Consider the following 20395-nt stretch of genomic DNA (forward strand, 5'->3'; position numbering starts at 1 on the left):
GGAAGCAGATTTCCCCACCTCATACCGCTTTTGCCCCACCAGAAAACTTTGTGCTGGTTACTGGAAAGTCCCAAAGCCCGACCATAAATTTGCTAATTTTGCTGCCCAATGGATAAAGGAATGGCCGACTAGCCATGTGACCATCTTGTCTTGTCACCGGACACACATCCTGTAAAAAAAAAAAAGAGCTGTAATAATGGTTTCAAAATTGATCCCTCCCGACCAACCATACCGATGTCCCTTACAAACCAAACGGTTACCAAAAGTCAACAAAAGCCTTTAAGGCACCTCATAACGCTCACAGCATCTTGACTTCCAAAGACCTATAGCCCTGATCTTTTCCCAATCCCAACCCAAATGCGCGGCAGCAGTAGCTGCTCCAATCTGGAATGAATGTGTGCCAAAATCCATAGCTTGGTGGCCTGTTCGCCCTAAAGCCATCCTCAAAACCTGTAACAACTGAAAACTTGTAAGTTTAGCCCCAGACTTGTGTACAAACACTCCTGACTCTCTTGAAAAACCCCGCAAGCTTCGGAAACTCAGCCACTCCAGCACCGGACAAGCCAATACGTTGCCACCTTTTTCCAGCCATACCCATTTCCCTTTCCCTAGCTGATCAGTCTTGGATCACCTGAGCCAAATTCCCATACGATGCCCATGCAAACAAACCTCCCTGACCTGCACACCTACTTCTGTCCTTACCCCCAACAATTCTGACACTCGAAAGGCCCCAAAAAACATCCACACCGTGCATAAACGGAAAAGCACCAACTCGTAATCATCTGTGCAACACACAGGCAGAACATGCAACAGCTCCAGCAGCAGGTCAAAACTAATGGGCTCTCTAGCAGCCCTACCTGAAACTGATCTGACCCTACCCCAGCCTTTTAGCATTTTCCCCTACAAATCATCCTTAGCTGGATCACAACCAAAAAACAACTTCCCATAAAAATAAATCCCAGCCAATTTACCACAATGATATCAGGCGACAGACCTTTCTGTATCATGAACAGCACAAAATGCAAAGGGTGCAATTCTAGTTCCTTAACATTCTGCAAACAAAAGTTTCCTGAAAACAACTTGAAGGATTGAAAATCCAACCATGCCAGCTGGTAACACTGCCAAGTGGATTCCGCTAAGGCTCTGCTCCTGGTGCCAGCCTGCGAAAACGTTGCCACTGTGAACGAGACAGGGAATCTTCAATCTCGTTGTATACCCCTGGTATGTGAGCAGCTTTAAAAATCACATTCAAAGACAAACATGGAAGCATGAACTGGCGCAACAAGCGCAAAACCCTGAGGTCCCTCGCCCTCTGTCTGTTGACTAAGTCAACTACTGTCATTTTGTCAACCCGAAAAACCACTGTCCTTTTAGCGAGCTCATGCCCCCATACGGCCAGTGCCACCAGAAGGGGAAAAAAATCCGGGAAAGCAATACTCCTCCCTTGCTGCAACCATTGTCTGGGCCATGCATGAGCACACCACCTGCCATAAAAAAAAATCCCGAAACCTGTGGCTCCGGCTGCGTCCGAAAAAAATTGTACCTGCCACACTGTCTCATCCTCACAGAAAAACATGGAGACGCCATTAAAATGTGTCAAAAAGGTTTCCTACACCCTGACATCCTCTCTCAAACCTACTGACACTCGTATTCTATGATGTGGCAGTACCGCTCCAGACATAGCAAGACCTAGCCGCCTACAGAAAGTCCTACCACCCCGTACTAACCTGCAAGGGAAATTGAGGTAACCTATTAGCTTCTGTGCTGTGCGCAGATCGATTTTGCGTATGCCCCGCACGGTACCCAGAAATTCCAGCAGTTCTTTGATTTTCGGCACTGGTAATCTGCCCATCAAAGCAATTGAATCTAATTCAATGCCCAAAAAGGTTAGAACAGACTGTGGCCCTTCAGTCTTCTCGGGAGCCAAAGGCATCCTCACCTGTTGTGACAGTTCCAAACAGGGCCCTCCTGCAAGCCCCAGAAGTAGCTGCCACTAAAAAAAGAAAATAACCTAGATAGTGATTCACCAAACAATGCCCACTCCTTTTGACAAAAACCCATTGCAGAAAAGTACTAAATGCTTTAAAAAGGGCACAAGATATGGCGCAACCCATTGGGAGGACTCTGTCAACGTAAATGGCCCTGTCAAATTGCATACCCAACAAGTCGAAATCCTCTGGGTGTACAGGCAGCAGCCTGAAGGCCGATTGGATGTCGCATTTTGCCAACTCTGCTCCCTTGCCACACCCCCTGACCAATTTTATGGCAATGTCCACAGATGCATAAACCCCCTTGGTATCCTCTGGTGCAATGAAATCATTGATAGATGCACCCTCCGGCCATGACAAGTGATGAATCAGGCGAAATTCACCTGGCGCCTTCTTTGGCACTACCCCTAAAGGGGTGATCATAAGATTCTTACTTGGCCACTCATAGAAAGGCCCTGCAATTCTGCCCAAGGACACCTCCTTATCCACTTTGTCTTTCACTACCTGTGGCATTGTCTGCCCACTGCCTCATTCGCGGACCTTGATAGCAAACTAGAAAACCTTCTTGAAAACCCCTCGCTAACTTACAAGCCATGGCCTTATCTGGATAGGTATGGAGCCAGGGCAGAAGAAACTCCAGCTTAATTGGCGTAGGAGCCCTTTGGTGCAGGAGCGCCCTGCATGCCTCTACCTTTGGACGCTCTCCATTGCTCAGCTGGGCTGGAGAGGGAAAAGCATTGTGTAACCGGGTGCCGTCCCCCGCATTTGGAGCAGTCATGTTTAAACTTGCAGGGCTGTCTGGAACAGAAACCTTTATTAAAGTTCCAACAGGCTTCTGTTGTGGGTATTGTGGTTTGTTGACCCACACCTGCCCTTCTTGGGCGGGACGGGTCGGAAAAGGCTTGTAAACCACTGGCAGGACACTTTCGGTATGAGTAGAGGCAGTAGACTGCGACAACGCCATCCACTGCATCCATAATTCCAGATCTACATCCCCCCCATGGCTTATCAGGAATGACACTCACCCTTGCCCTGAACTCCTCGTCATAGCTCAACCAGGCAAAGCTACCGAAATGCATCTGCGCTTTCCTAATGGTATCCATATATTCGAATAGCGCTATGGCCCTATTTGGGAACTTCTCACAGTATATGCTTGCGAAAATTAAAAATGCCGAAGTCCAATTGTCCATTGTAATTGGAACCCTTGGTCTCCACGCAGGCTTCCATTCCGCCTCCTTAGAGCCCTCCTTAGCTTGTATGTCCCTATGTAGGAGCTTAAAAACGTCCAAATATTCATGCTTCCATATCCTGGCCTTCGTTTTGTCCGCCACATGTGAACCCAAAGGCATAGCCAGACCCATGTATGGAAGCTGCTTCTTGTGTCCCCCACGATCCTTGTCTTCAGACCCCGTAGCCTCCCCGGTCGCCTTGTCCCCCAATTCGCTCCCAGCTGTGGTATTTGCATCCTTAGCCTTTCCACTCTCCCCACTTTGCAGGACCCTTTCCGCAGGTGTGTCATGAACCGAAAAATCGTCTACCCCTATAGACTTACGCGTGGAGGCTCCACTGAAAACCGAACCATCCCCCCAAACTGACCACCATGACTCTTACCTCTTCCTTGTGTCCCCAAAGGCCGTGAAACCTTCCGGACCCGCGACCACGTGCCAGCCCTTCCCGCACTTCTTGTAAGTCGCCACCAGACACACGATCCTGTAAAATAGAAACAGAAAGGGGAGTTGTGCCACTCCTGCGTCCTCTCCCCTTCGCTTTCACGCTGCTCACCTCTGCCTCCTGAATCTCCCCGTCCTCCCATTCATCCATCTCTTCATCATAATCGAGCTCCACCACATCCTCATCACCCATCTCCAACCTGTTGTCAACACCACCACTCATCATCATATAATTTGACAAAGCTTCCTCTTGACCCTCACGGCGTTCACCATCTCTGCTCTGACCCTGCTCCTGCGGTGTAGAGAAGGCAGCTGAAGACCTTTCTAGTGCTTCAGACCAACGTGCAGAGGCCGTGTTTCGCCCCATTGGCATCACCTTCTTTCTGACAGTCTCAAACACTGGCATTGCCTGTCCGCGCCCATTGTGGGTATGTGCGCCACTGGCTTTTTGGCCCTTTCTGGAGATGTACAAGCAGCTGCAACTGCTGCTACCCGGCCCGATGTGCTGCGCGTCGGCCGCACCATGCCGACCCAGGCCTGGTCTAGCACCCCAGGCCTGAGAATATCGGCTCGGCCGGCTTCGCCTAAGACGCGAAGCACAGCCTTTACTGCCTCAGCATCGTGGCTGGTTGCCATGACGCTGACGCAGGCTGCTGAAAATATCTTTGTAAAGGTCGGCAAGGACGCAAGTCGATGCTCGACCGTTATATTTGAAAAAGAGACTTGACTCGCGTATACGAAAATAAGTATTTCCCCAGGGACTGGACAAAATCCTAAACGTGCGATGTGCGGCGCGGAAAGAGGCCGGTCTCTCCCCCCACACTCCTTTTATCTTCCCTCCCCTCGACCCACCCCCACCTACCTGAAACCAATCCTGTCATGCATTGTCACTTCCGCGGGCCCCTCCATTCTAATACTGCAACTATACAGTGCGGAGTTCCATAAGATTTTTCCCTCTTTCCACATTTGTTTGATATCTATGTTCAGTCATTGGTCAAGTCACTCACTGCCAAAGTAGGTACATTTAACATGTATGCAGATGATTTTCAGAACTTACTTCATCTGGACGATCATCTTTTCTCACAAATGGCATTCCAAAAAGAAATGCTTTACATTTGAAATTGGATGTGACTTTAAAAGGTTTAAACTAAACTCAGAGAAAACTGAGGTTCTGGTCGCAAACAACAAATATGACCTTTGGACTATTTTTCAAACTGGCCTTCTGAGATGGTTACCTTGCCAATCTCCCCAGTGATTCATCAAAAACGTGGCAGGGGTCATTGATGGTAATGAAACCTTAAATATCCACAGTATTTGCAAGCTGTATCTTTCTGCTGAACCAGATTAAAAAACAAATGCCCTATTTCACTTTTGAGGCTCTTATAACCGTAGAGATGGCTCTGATCTCTTTGAGGTTAAACTATGCTAGTTCATTGTAGCTACGTCATCCAGCCACTGACCAGTATCATTTGCAATTAGTAAAGGATGCAGCAGCCCCCTGATAACTAGAGCTCCTAGAAGAGTCCCTGTGTCTTCACTGCTTAAATAACTGCTCTGGCTGCCAGTACAGTACACAATACAGATCAAGATTGGTTGTATTGTTTAAGGCACTCGCGGCCTCACTCCGTTCTTTGTGTCAGTGACTAAATGGGTGCATTCCGCTACAAGCACTACACTCCTCCTTGGCACTACTTCCTAAACTCCCACGTTTGCTAGATCAAACTTAGAAGGACAGTGCTTTTTGATGAAGGCGCTAAAGCTGTGGAATTATTTCTTATAACTCTGAGAGCTGCATATGAGCTGCCTCCTTTCAAACGTTTTCTAAAAAGTTGGCATTTTAAACAACCATGCTTGTGTTAATCACATTGCTAGCTTGCTCAGCGCCAAGAAACCATTTGTATAAGTGCGTTATATCAAGTGCTGATTAAATAACATCCTGTCTACAGTTGTTTCTGCTTTCTATTTCTCCAGGTTATCCATTCCCTACTGCTCCACCAGTGGATCCCTTTGCTAGAATTCGAGTAGACGATTGTGGAAAAACTAAAGGATGTTTCAGGTTAGTGTTCAATAAAAGCTCAACATTTCACACCTGGCATCTCATTTCTATCTGCAGTAGGTTGCTGACACAGATAATACTGAGTAGGTATGCATGGGTGTCAATTCACCAAAATGCCTGTGGTAGTGGAAGTGACAATACTCGCCACACCTTTTGGCCTTTACTTTGACTCACGCACACACATGCTTACACATACACACACTCTTTCACAGAAACACACTCTCATCCGCAAGCATGCATACAACATACATTTAAAAGCATTTTTTACTTACCTTAGCTGCCAGATAAGGTCACATTCCAACTAATTGTCCTCCATGTTTTATTACACAAACAGTGAATAATATTATTCAGTAATTGGGTAGTAAAGAATTGACAGAAATCCAGAAAAGTGGGTCCTCACCGACGTCCATTAGAACCAGCTGCCTCTGTTTTCGAAGCATTCATTTTGCCACCTCTGAGGCCAGGGGTCGCAAAGGCAGTGCCTGGTTTGGCCAGGGGCATGCCAGGGGTCACAGCTGCGACCCCTGGTGTACCCTAAATGACGTCTGTGTAGCTATGTACTAACTATAGTGTAGTCTCTTATGCTATGCCCTTGTTGGAGTGTTTCTTTTAAAGCAATATTAACATGAAAAGCTTGCAATATATTGTGCGATGAAGCTGCATAGAAAATATGTTAACATAGAAAATAATGCACACGTTTGAAATGTGCCGCGGGGGTGGCTACCAATGTATATGAAGACTAATGAAAGCTGTTAATTCTGACTTAATTATGCAATAATGTTTTGAATTTTGTATTAGCGTATCATAATTAGAGCTATGTGTTAAGAGTTGCTTATTAATTAGAAGGCCTTAGCTTAGCGAGGGTCTGGGCCTAGTTGCCTGGCCTCATATTAAACTGTATTTTTCTAACGTGTAATGTGCTGTTTTTCCTGAAGGACACGAAGCTGTACTTTTCCAGAAGTTATGTGTGTGTGTAGCCGTAGTAAATTCTTTCTCATGAGAACTGACTTGTTTTCAAGGAGACGTTCTTGCTGAATGCAACAGTGTAATTCGTAACAGGTGCAAGGTTAGCTGTAGTAGGAGAGAACAATGGAGACAATGACTGGAGCGCAAAGTGTAACTTTTCTTACCTGACATTCCAGCCGATGAAGACGTCAATAACATGGACCAATCTGCAACATGAGAACCGTGGTTTGTGGAACATTCTGGAAAGATCCGTGACAAATTATTGGACAGAGATAACAATGCACCAATTATTATCCAGTGAGGAGTTAAGGGCTAATTAGACAGTTCTGATTTAACAGAGTGACTCAAGGAGAAACGGGAGCTCAGAGGAGAAACTTCACACACTCACAGAGACTTTTTACTCTTTTGCTTTGTCCTGATACTTTAAACCATCCTCTACCCATTCTTACCTGATACTTACTTTCCCTCCATATGAGGGAAGATCCTATTCCTTAGCTATGCTATATCGAGACTTTGCCCCGTCCTATCCCAGCTGATAGTGAAGCTACTGATGTCCTGAGGACGAAGACTGACATTGTTTGCTGATCCGTTGGATTGGTAACTATCTGATGCAAAAATTGTTATTGACTGTTTGCCTTTTCTTTCTAGGTACCAACTGCTTTTTTGATAGAGGCCAAAGTTTAGATGTTTTCCAAATTCGTGTTTGCTAGATTGTTTTGCATGAAGCCCAACATGCTAATTTAATTTGAGGTTAGTTAAGGTGTCCACCAATATCCTACGCAATTAGACAAATGACTGAGTTCTTGCTTTGTTGAATCCTGTATTACTGAGACTTTGCTAAGTTGATTCATATTAATGATGAGCCTGAATACTGAATTAATATTCTCTATGCATTGATTGGTCACGATCTAATTGCTAATTAGTTGAGTTCCTAATGAGATTAATTGCTAATGAGATTAACAGAAATGACATTAGATTGTAACTAATAGGGAAATAAATATCATTACTCTTTACTAAATTGGTGTGGTTATTCATGGCTAAAAGGTCCTGGTGTGTTCAACTTATTGACTCTTACTAAATGTTATTGATTAGCTTGTTGATTATTGTGATTATTGATTGGGTTATTGATCTATTGATTTGTGATGCCAAAAAGATATCTCGTACTGGGAAGTCCCCGAACGTGGTATAAAGGTTCATCGACCTAAACGCGTCTTCTTGTAAGTTTACTTATTAAGGCTTTGACGCACTAAGTAGCAGTGTGGATGGTTTGGCCCTTTGGGGCCCCAGTGCGAGGGACTATGGTTTGATAGAGTAGATGGTTCAAAAGGTCTGGTAGAAATTGATGGACGTGGTTTGGAAGTAAGCCAGGTGTATCGGAAAAATTGGGTTGGGAAAATTATTCTTTTTCAATGATGCAAATAGGAGAGATGATGTGCACCTAAGTCCCAAATGACTTTCCCGGAATTTCAGAGCTTGCTGAAGGAAGTTTGAGTATGTTCTCGGCATTCTAGTGATAGTGTGAATGAAGAAGGTTTTGCACTTGCACAGCTTATACATATCACAGGTGAATTGTGATGTTTGTGAGGATTTTAGGCCAGATGATGATGTTTTAGTAGGAGTGTGCGTACTCCGCAGTATGAGAGTAGGGAAGTCGGCGAACTTCATGTGAGTGTGGCGCTTTGTGCTAAAAAATTGTCCATATGGTTGTTGATGATGTACGGACCCTGCTGGTCTAATACTCCGGAGTATATTGATAAGTGTATGAGACACTTGGTTTATGTTGTAATTTGCGTGGTTTAATAGGTCGATTGTGAAATAGATGAGTCGAGTTTGAGTCAAAGTGAGTGAATGAAAACTTTGATGGAGATTTGGTGAGTTCTAAAGTGCACTAGAACAATAATCCATTGACAAGTCGAGACTAAAATTTTAGGGTCAAATTTTGCTTGCGAGTGCGGGATCTGAGAAGGAGAGAGTAGCGGCCGCGGGTAAGCGAAATCTCTGTAAAGTTCTGAAGCGATTGTGTTACCCTTTCCTGTAGTAAACCGGCAAATTTGAGTTTGTTTTTGGTTGGTGCTCGCATTATATTGCATTATTTTTGGCTGAATTTGAGAGTGGGAGGAAAAGCCGCAAGACTTTATCAGCCGCAGTGTGTGTGAGTGTGACGTCATTAGAGCCACGCTGGGATAGGTTGGTTAGTGAGAAGGGTCGCACACGGATTGGCAGCCGTCCATGAGAGGCAATTGGTTGAGAAGGTAGGCGAAGAGAGTTCTGGGAATTAAAGTCACTTCCTGATTCGATTGTGAACAAAACGAAAGGCAAAAAAAATGACATTTTTCAAGGCTTTAAAGAGCGCTTTGAGGGGAGACGTATATATTACTGCGAGTGCAGGGGAGGTTTCACCGCCGGAGTATACACCGGCTTATGCTGTAATGGAGGAAAAGGGAGTCCTCCATCATGTCTTTGGATAACGCAATGGTGCAAAGCTACAGAGAAAGAAGGGTGTTTGCCGTTTCCGGAGCATGGAATGTAAAATTTTAGGATTTTGGAAAATTTGCGGAGGGTGCTAAATGAACTGAAGCCACCTCCGAGGCCAGCACAGTTTGGGGCGTTAGCAATTTGGGAACTGATGACAATACGACAACAGCAACAGAAATTTGAGAGGAGAATGAGGAAAGCAGAAAAGACACTAGCGGAGGCTAGGTGGGATAGTGCACAGAGAGTTTGGAGGAGAGAAACAATAGATAGAGTCAGGCTGTTTCCAGCAATAGATCAAGAAGGTGAAGACAAAAGGGGGAAAGACACTTGTAAGTCTGACAAATTCCTCCCAAAGACAAAGAGGCTAAGAGGCCCTGGTCAGAGGTAGATGACTAAGACGATGATGAGTTCCTTAATCAGTTACTATATGATTGACCACCGCCATGTGTGATAGATGGCAATAGACGGAGAACCAGTACATGTCCTGCAGGTTCGACCCAAGAGAAGGTGACAACGAATACGATACAGGTTAGTCCTGTCTCGATACCAGTTCCGGTGCAGAGTAGTTTTAGCGTGTCCACTGCCCCGGTATGTAATCTCAGCTAAAACCACCACAGGTTCAGAGACTTTACCCTGATGTCCCAATCTTAGAGACTACAACGAATCAGATGGTGCCGACAGAGCAAGTATATGGAGGACCAAAGTTGATTCAGACTGATCCCACTCCACCTTTACTGCCCCAGGTACAGCAGCAAATGATTCCGAATTATACTTCGGTCATGGGGGCCGCAATCAACCATGGCACCAGTGATGAACCAGAATATGGGAGTTAGTCCTCCACAGGTTTTGGGGAACAGGCAGACGCCAGCCGCCATATCTTTGCCTATTACAGTTGGTCCACCAGTACAATTGTATGTGCAGGCGAAGCCTAGTGTATGCGATCAAGGGGTAATGACACGAGATATGACAAGAGGAGGGTTCGTAGGAAGCTCCCAAGGAAGGACTACAGTGGATTTGAAGGATCTAGATCCCTGTTATACTTCAGTCCGATTGGGGATCCTCTGGAGGCCATGAGACAGACAGGTTCGAGACTGTTGACTCCGCAGATCTCGAGTGTGAATATACCGCTGACACCTTTAACGCAGGCTGGGAATATCTCATTACAGTGTTTAACAGCACAACAGCTGACCGACTGGTTAGACAAGTTTAATACTCCACAGACTGCTCCTGTAGATGCAGGGAGAGCGGAAGGTGAAGAAAACCTGAATTTTGTGAGTTTGGGCATGGAAGCAAATTAACTTTTTGAAGGGAGCATGGGAGTGAACAGGTTAGAGTCATACACAGAAGCAGGATTGAGATACTTATGTCCAAAGATAACTAGAGAAGTGAGCAGGGTGCACCAGAAGTTGGTAAACTTGGCAGATAAATATGGCATAGATTTAGAAAATACCAGACATCTGAAGAGGAGTTACAGGTTAGATTTTGAGCCTAAGGATTTTGAACACGAGGTTTACTAGGATTAAGGCACACCTCAAAGAGATACTGCAGAGTGCACAAGTTTGGGGAACCTTAGAGAAGTGGGAAGACAGATGGGCGAAGAAAAGAGACAAGAGGAAGAGTGACTGCTTGGAGCAGCCAGCTAAAACCTTACCGGATACCGGTACGATAAAGATGTTACCAATGAGAGAGACTGCCGGAGGGGTTCTTGTGCATGTACCGTGGACTAGAGGTGATATTCTGTCAATTACAAATGACTTTCCCAGGCTGAGGGAGAAGCCAATAGAGTGGTATCAGCAGACGGACAGCTTTGTGAAGCTTGCGAAATGCCTTTGGGAAGACCTGAATACTCTCTTTGAGATCATAGTTCCAGCTGATTTGTGGCTTTGGTGCAAGAAGGGCGTTGATTGGCCGACCGAGGAACCGGCAAGGGACCGAATCACAGGAGCACCGTCTCCTGAGGTGATGAAGTATTACTATAAGGTGATTGAGTTTCTGAAATCGAGAGTTTCGCCAAAGAATATTGATTGGCAAAAGATTGATCGGACGGCTCAGGAAGCCAAGGAGTCGATACATGCCTATTATGAGAGGTTGTTGAAGGCGTTGAAGCACTACAGTGGTACAGAGGTTTTTGAGGTGAAGGACATGAATCACCTTGTGTTTAGATTTATTGAAGGGTTGAGACCTGAGATTAGCCAGATGATTAGGAGTCACTTGATTTGCTGGCAAGCAAAGCCGATTGACGAGGTGTTGCAGAATGCGAAGTACTATAGTGACGAGATTGAGTTAAAGCAGAGAAAGTTGAAGGAGAAAGCGATGGTGATGCAAATGTAGGCAGCACAGTCAGGGATGCAGGGAGGTTGTCTACAACAGATGGTGCAACAGCCGCAAGGAAACAGGATATTTCAGGCGCAAGTGAGAGGTAGAGGTCGAGGAGGTTTTGTGAACTGAAGTTCAGATTTGAACACTTTAGTAGTTCAAAACGATGTACAGGGAATTAAGAAGATGTTACCTTGTCTTGCTTGCGGGGTCGTTGGACATTGGAATCAGGAGTGCCCGATGATGGTGCAGGAGGGTGTTGTTCAATAAAGCAATGAAGTCAGTCCATTCCAAAATGTGAAAGGACCGAGGCTGAGAGGTCCTAATATGAATTTTCAAAGTAATGCGAATCAAATGCAGGGTTTCTTATCTATGCAGCAGGTGCAGATGCCCCGTATACAGCCGATGCAGTTACAACAAGTGCAACAGCAGGTTCCCATGGTACCTAGACAGCAAATGCAAGTGCCTTTAGCGCCAATGGAACAGCAACAGGTGATGCTTCCTCAACAGGTCACAGGTAAAGGATGAGGCAAAATAACACAGTGCAACAGTACCCATTGCGTGGTGAGAATGGAATAAATGATGAATGGTCGGATGAGAGTTCAGATAGTGAGGAGTGTAGGCTTGCAGCGTCCTTAGAGGTAGACCAGAAAGGGCCCTATGTTCAGGGGAAGGTAATGGGTCACAAGGTTTCATTCTTGGTTGACAAAGGAGCTACGCGCTCTACAGTCAGAAGTGCAGAGGTTCCGAAACTGCCCCTTTCGGGACATACAGCTAAGGTAGTGGGAGTAGCAAACCAACTCCTTACTAACCCGATCACAGATCCTGTTCAGGTTGAGCTTGGCACTTTCCAGGGATTGCACAGATTTGTGGTCTGCGATTCAAGTCCCAGTGTCCTTACTGGGAAGAGACTTACTGTGCAAGACAAGGTGTTCAATTACCTGTTCCAGTGAGGGGACTGAGGTCCAGACAAACAGTGATGATGAAGGAGAGGAACAGGTTTCGGAGCTTGAAACAGACCACAGACGAGGAATATCCTCTGATTAACTTCTTCCCGATGTTCACAGTGGCTGATCTCCTGGCAGACTTGCGGGGAACATTCCAAGAGAAGGTGTGGGACTTGACAGGGAAAGAAGTAGGGCTGATAAAAGGAGCAGAACCAGTTAAAGTCAGTGTGAAGCCAAATGCTGCGTTCCCCCAGAAACCGCAGTATCATATGGAGCAAGATGTCCTTATAAAGGTTGCGCAATTAATTGCAGACTTTGGGAAACGGGGAGTCTTGAAAGAAGCGATGAGCAGTCCATGTAATTCACCAATAATGGGACCGAGAAAGCCTTGTGGGAATGTTCGGATTGTCCAAGATTTGAGAAAGATCAAAGACATAGGGGGTCATTCTTACCGCCGGGGCCAGGGTTGGCGGGAGCACCGCCAACAGGCCCGCAGGGCATTCTGCCCAAAAGAATCCGCCATGGCGGCGCAGCTCGCTGCGCCGCCATGGGGATTCTGACACCCCATACTGCCATCCTGTATGGCGGTATGGGGTGTCGTGGGGCCCCTGGGGGCCCCTGCAGTGCCCATGCCAATGGCATGGGCACTGCAGGGGCCCCCGTAAGAGGGCCCCATAAAGAATTTCAGTGTCTGCTTTGCAGACACTGAAATTCACGACGGGTGCAACTGCACCCGTCGCACCTTCCCACTCCGCCGGCTCAATTCTGAGCTGGCGTCCTCGTGGGAAGGGTGTTTTGCACTGGGCTGGCGGGCGGCCTTTTGGCGGTCGCCCGCCAGCCCAGTGCAAAACCCAAAATACCCTCAGCGGTCTTTCGACCGCGGAGCGGTATTTTGGAGGGGGGAAGTCTGGCGGGCGGCCTCCGCCGCCCGCCAGACTCAGAATCACCCCCATAGTGGTGAAATGCTGCCCAGTTTTGCCAAATCCAGCTGTGATTATGTTCCAGATTCCATGCGATGCAGAATGGGTCACAGTAATTGACCTGTCCCAAGCATTCTTCTCTGTGCCTCTTCATGAGGACAGCCAATTTCTCTTCAGTTTTAAATTCCTGGACAAGGTTTACAGTTGGTTTCGAATTCCTCAAGGGTTTTCGGAATCACCTTCCATATTCAATCAAATACTGAAGAAGGATTTGGAGTCATTGGGGTTGCCTTTTCAATCGACTCTAGTGCAGTATATTGATGATTTGCTGATCTCTTCTAAAATGAGGAACGAATGCAAGTATGATTCGATTGCCTTACTGAATCACCTGGGAAAGAACTGACACAAGGTGTCCCCAAAGAAATTGCAATATTGCCAGAAAGAGGTGAAGTACTTGGGTCATCCAATTGAGAAAGGGTCGAGGAAGTTATCCAGGGGAAGAGTAACTGCACTATTACAGACGAATCCCCCAACAACACGGAGAGATGTTAGGATGTTTCTAGGAATGATGGGTTACTGTTGTCAGTGGATCCCAAATTTCTCAGTCATCTCCAAGCCATTGGTGAGACTGACGGTCAAAGAGGGGCCGGATGTCATAGTGTTGGGAGAGAAGGAAATGAAAGCGTTTACTGAGTTAAGAGAGAGCATGTGCAGGGCTTCAGCTTTAGGTATGCCTGATTACACGAAGCCTTTTGTTCTGTTTTGTCATGAACTTGATGCATGTTCTTTGTCTGTCCTGACACAGGTCCATGGAGGTGTAAACCGACCAGTAGAATATTTTTCAGCTACGTTGGACCCAGTTGCAGCAGCCTTACTGGGTTGTCTGAGTGCAGTAGCAGCAGTTGGACAAAGCCTCACACAGTGTGAAGGCATAGTGATGAGACTGACTAAATATGAAACAACAAGGTGGTTAAGTTATTGTGTGCAGCATTGAACATTGAGCAGAGGTTTCATTGTAGTTACTGCCCGAAGCATCAGGACTAGTGGAGCAGATGAATGGTACCCTGAAGTCGAGAATGGCAAAAATGTGCGCATGCACGAACTTTAAATGGCCGATGCATTACCTTTGGTGTTAATGTCAATGAGAAATACACCTAACAAGAAAACAGGACTGTCCCCTCATGAGATTCTCATGGGCCGAGCTATGAGAATACCCGCAGTGCCTGCGAATACTCTCGTGAATATCACGGATGATATTGTGTTGGATTACTGCAAGGGTCTGGCTAATGTGGTCTGCTCTTTTTCTCACCAGGTGGAAGCTACCACCCTGCCACCGATAAATGATCCAGGATACAACCTGAGAGCTGGTGACTGGGTTGTCATCAAGAAACACGTAAGGAAGACATGTTTGGAGCCACGTTGGAAGGGACCATATCAAGTGATTCTAACGGCTACTACTGCTGTGAAGTGTGCGGGAATTCCGTACTTGATCCATGCCAGTCACACAAAAAAGGTGACGTGTCCAACTGATGAGGAAGTTGAGTTGTTGAAAGTACCAAAAACAGAAAAGGAAGTCTCAGGGCCGGAGAGTGCTCGAAGGGGAACTAAATAGAAGGAGAGCCCGTTGAGGACGGCTTGGTCACTCCGGTATTAGACGAGGGAGAAGAGATGCAGAGGGGTGACGGTGAGCCTATCTTAACTGAGGCAGCAGGAGAGCCTAATCAGAGGGAGGTTCTCCCAGAAGCAGACAAATACGGGAATAAGTTAGAGCATTTGACAGACCCAGGAGGCATAGGAGTTGAGGTGGAAGAAAGTCAGAGTGTCCAAACTCCTCCTGAGCAGATTGCAGGTCCATCAAGAGAAAACACCATAGAGCCAAGAGAGGGCGAAGGGTTGCCACAGGAAAGATCAAAGACCGGAGAGATACTGAAAGGAGACAAGTGGCCAGAATTGCAGGTGAAAAGGGGAGAAGTGGTTGTCGAAGATGCAATAGAGGAAGAAATTGATACAACAAGGAGAGAAGACCTAAGTGAAGGAGAGTTGCAAGGTGATCGCAAGTTGAAAAGAAAAAGAGTAGCAAACATAAGGTACGCAGGTCCTGAATGTGCGAATGCAACGACAGCTGAATGGCAACAAGAGTTCTTGGCGTTTTGCTTTGATCGAGAAATTCCAGGTCAATACTTTGGCACCTGAGTCTGGCTGAAGAAACTGAATTGGTGTAAAGATCGAGTTAAAGTTGAAAATTGAGAAAAAGAGAGTGAGAATTTACCAGATGAGACTTTGAAAACTTGAATTGACTTTTGAAAACTGATTTTGACAAGCTGCTAACCTGAAATGACAAGGATCCTGGGAGTGAAACTGAAAGCTGTAAATAATTGCTGAAGGAAGATTTTCACTTGTTTTGACTTTGCTGCGAGGAAAAAAAAAAGAGAAAAAAAAAATCATTCTAACTATCCTCTCTTGTTGTTTGAATTAACCATCCTTCACTTTCTGATTCTTTACAGATCATGGCTAACACTAGACAGGATAATAGAGGGAGTAGGCATAAATATTTGGGTGTTGGTTTAGGTGTTGTGTGTGTGATATTCATTATGGTTGTGGTTGTAGGCATGACACTAATGGATAACGGTGGGACTAACAATGCTACAATTCCTGAAACTACTACTGCACTAACAGCTTGGGAGAGGTTTGAGCTGGATACGAGATATTTGCATGAGGGCACTAATACAAAAGGGGAACTTTCCACTAGCGTTTTTTTTCGCTTGCTAAGTGAGTATGTTGGCACAATGGATGCGAAGGATTGCTTTGTGTGCACACAGATTCCTGTTTCGGTACACAAGGGGGTTACCTATCATAGTTTGCCACTAACTTATGGGATAAGTTGTAGTCTGTTACTTACAAGATTCTATAATCAGGAAGATATTCAATACTTTTACTCAAACTATGACCGTGTGTTTTCTTATGTGCCTATAATAGAGGATCTGAGTGGGGTAGCTAGGTATTATAGTATAAAGTTAGTTAAAGGATTCTTTGACTCGACATTAACGATTAGTACATCTTTTGCACACCGTAATAATTTGACATGCTTGCTTACACCTGTAGAGAAAAGCTTTCTAGATCACACGGAAGTGTGTATGTAGCCGTAGTAAATTCTTTCTCGTGAGAACCGACTTGTTCAAGGAGACGTTCTTGCTGAATGCAACAGTGTAATTCGTAACAGGTGCAAGGTAAGCTGTAGTAGGAGAGAACAATGGAGACACTGACTGGAGCACAAAGTGTAACTTTTCTTACCTGACATTCCAACCGATGAAGCCGTCAATAAGATGGAGAGACATTAGAACTGTGGTTTATGGAAAATTCTGGCAAGATGCGTGAAAAATTATTGGACAGAGATAACGATGCACCAATTATTATCCAATGAAGAGTTAAGGGCTAATAAGACCGTTTTGATTTAACAAAGTGACTCAAGGAGAAACGGGAGCTCTGAGGAGAAACTTCACTTACTCATGGAGGCTTTTCACTCTTTTGCTTTGTCCTGATACTTTAAACCATCCTCTACCCATTCTTACCTGATACTTACTTCTCCTCCATATGAGGGAAGATTCTATTCCTTAGCTATGCTATATCAAGACTTTGCCCCGTCCTATCTCTGCTGATGGTGAACTGACCGATGTCCTGAGGACGACGACTCACGTTGTTTGCTGATCCTTTGGATTGGTAACTATCTGATGCAAAAATTGTAATTGACTGTTTGCCTTTTCTTTCTAGGTACCAACTGCTCTTTTGATAAAGGCCATAGTTTAGATGTTTTCCAAATTTGTGTTTGCTAAATTGTTTTGCATGGAGCCCAACATGCTTATGTTCATTTGAGGTTAGTTAAGGTGTCCACCAATATCCAACGCAAATAGACAAATGATTGAGTTCCTGCTTTGTTGAATCCTGTAGTACTGAGATTTTGCTAAGTTGCTTCATATTAATGATGAGCCTAAATACTGAATGGATATTCTCTATGCATTGATTGATCACAATCTAATTGCTAATTAGTTGAGTTCCTAATGAGATTAGTTGCTAATGAGATTAACAGAAATGACATAAGATTGTAACTAATAGGGAAATAAATATCACAACACTTTACTAAATTGGTGTGGTTATTCATGGCTAAAAGGTCATTGTGTGTTCAACCTATTAACTCTTATTAAATATTATTAATTAGCTTGTTGATTATTTATTGTGATTATTGATTGGGTTATTGATCTATTGATTTGTGATGCCAAAAAGATATCTCATACTGGGAAGTCCATGAACGTGGTCCAAAGGTTCATCGACCTAAACGCATCTCCTTGTAAGTTTACTTATTAAGGCTCTGACACACTAACACCTTTACTGCATTTAGTATAGCAGCAAAACCCAGAGAGCCTGTTTAATGGGATCACAACACAGCATTATCTTGGCAACTTGAATAAAGTGAGATTTTCACATGTTTTTGAAGGTTGACAGATGATCATGTTTGAGGTATTTCAGGAAGTTTGCGTCTAATGTCTGAAGCAAGCAAAGTTTCTCAATTTCTTTCTGTCCTGCATGTCAGCACTTCTTTCTTGATGTTTTACTGTTGGAATAAGGCCTGATGTTTGTTTTCTACCAGAAGAAAGGATCTCTGCATGCAAAAGCAAAAAGATAGTGTAGGAGGAGAATGAAAACACCCAGCCAGATAGGCTGCATAGGTAAAATTAAGACATTTAAAAGCTGACGTCAAAAGTACTGGGTCTATTTAAAATGAACATTTCAAGGTAATTTAAAATATTTTTTTAATTGGTTATATTTGTGTAGGGATTATGTGAATCAGTGCAAACTCTCACTAAGACATCAGAACATTAATAAAATACATTTCCTAGTTTGCCCGAATTATAGACATGCAATACAAAAACCTACAGTAGAAGGACATAAAACTCGAACTAAATAAATTCCTTCGAAACTGAGTATTATCTCCAACCCCAGACAAAGGTCGAGCAGCGATACAGCCCTCAAGTTCAGAGATCATCCGATGGTCGTCATCAGTGGATTATATGTAGTCCCAGAAGGATCATGGTCAAAAATCAAAATAGCAAGAGATGATGAAAGGAGAATGTTACACAGTCCCCAAAACTGTAGTGAAGGCTTCAGTCTAATATAGCTCATTCATCAAGAGGTCCCAAAAATGTGCATTGGACCAGCAAACGTTTCCCTGCAGCACACACTTGCCGAGGATTCTCTCAAATTGTACATAAAACATTTAATTAGAATGCAGTACAGTTGTCTTATAGTTCGACAAAATTGAAGAACCTGATTTGTCTAGTTTTAAAAAAGCAAATGAGAGGCAAAAGAACATTTCCGATGTCGTCTTCTTTGATATCTTCCGCAAGCTTTATCCAGCACTTCTCTGTTTACTTTCCCAAATTGTTGGGGCATTATTCTGTAGTCCGTAAAAGTACATTGTAATATCATTATATCGGAAAGTATATCTCTGTGAAAGACCTGTAGTAGTACACGTACTTTATAAACAAATGTGAATGTTTGTAATTCATTGTGAAAGTGATAATCACCAAAGTAATACCAAAGTTAACTCCGAACACTCACATAAGTTGGCAGCCATGAGCTAACGAAAAACTGGCGCAATGTATTTGTTGTTTAAAAAGGAAAAGGGAGGCTAAATAAAATTGAGTTCAATTGATTAATAGCTGTAATCTCAAATTCCAGGCAGATATCCATCAAGATTTTTTAAAGAACGTTCAACGTGTTTTACGTTTAATTTCTTTTAAGCCTTTGGATGATTACATTTAAAAAGGACCATTTTGTTTTTGACTGGATTTAAGGAATCGCAAAATCGAAGTACAAATATGACCATCATAGATTTCTGCTCCTAAAGGCGACACCTAGTACCAGTGAAGAAATGAGTAAGTGTGAGCTTTCCATCCTTGGTAGACGTCTGTGCCACTAATATTGTCAATTACATTTTTAATGGTTCAAACTTGAGTTGGTGATGAGTGATTTTTTTTGTAAAACCACCGGTAACGTAAATTAGCATGAAATAGTTGTAGACATGTTGGTAGTTTTGACATCGCGATGAGCTTTCACAGCAAGAATAGAGTATTTACGGACCATTTCAAATGAGAATCTGTTTTCTTGAGTAGAATCCCAAAGTTGGCTGACTTGCCTCGGTCAGAATGAGAAAAAAAAAATTCCATTGCTTGAGAAGAACATTAGTAATGAGCTAATCTCTGAGTTCTTAACTTCATTCTAGCTATGTCCAGCTCAAACCACAAGCGCATTAGTTGGTATAAAGGCACACTATTGGCCCCGAATTTCTAAGCAACATTTTGAAAAAGCCCTAATGGAAAGTCTCATGTGCTCAGTCTCCCCACCCATCTCGCTAAAAGGAAATTGTCTTGACCATGAATGATCTGCTCAGTACCAGCAAATATTGTGAACATTCACTGAAGGAACTTGTTAAATCACACATGTAATGGCCCATGAGCATGGTCTTACACAAATAGATATTTTGCTTGAACTGTGCACCCACCCAACAGCTCTCCTCTAAATAAACTATTAGCAGGTGCAAGGATGACTTCGTGTCACTCTTCGCCTTCCCAGAAGCAATGCTGCATGCCTGCACCAGTTCTGGTTATGATATGATCTCTGCTCACAAATGGGATTCCAAAACATATTGTAGACAAAGCTTATTTCTGCTGCTCAATAGCCAAGTTATCACCACTCAAACTCTGCCAACCCCTTCTCTCATTTTCCTTGACAATTGCCAACATTTGTTTAGGCAGTCTCGAATGTTTCACCATCTCCCTATTTTACACTACTCGTAGATCAACAGAAATTCACTTCACAAAGACCCAGAATTTCTGCCTCCTTATTGGAACGTTAATTCGTCCACACCCGTACCTCTTTATGTCAAACCGATGTGAGAAACATTCACCATAAGTCCACCCTGCACACTTTGGTGGTCATTACAACCCTGGCGGACGGTGTTAAAGCGGCGGTAAAACCGTCAACAGGCCGGCGGTAAAAAAAT

At 44.3% G+C, this 20395-nt stretch overlaps 1 protein-coding gene across 2 annotated transcripts in view; it reads left to right on the top strand.

Annotated features, from left to right (window-relative positions):
• Positions 1 to 20395, top strand: part of FRRS1L (ferric chelate reductase 1 like) — a 190274-nt gene that overhangs the window by 67867 nt on the left and 102012 nt on the right. For both annotated transcript variants that reach the window (XM_069219559.1, XM_069219560.1), the window contains exon 2: positions 5630 to 5714. In XM_069219559.1, coding sequence (XP_069075660.1) covers positions 5630 to 5714 — 85 coding nt within the window. The remainder of the gene's footprint in view (positions 1 to 5629; positions 5715 to 20395) is intronic.

The sequence above is a fragment of the Pleurodeles waltl genome, chromosome 2_2 (genome assembly GCF_031143425.1).
Source record: "Pleurodeles waltl isolate 20211129_DDA chromosome 2_2, aPleWal1.hap1.20221129, whole genome shotgun sequence".
NCBI lineage: Eukaryota > Metazoa > Chordata > Amphibia > Caudata > Salamandridae > Pleurodeles > Pleurodeles waltl.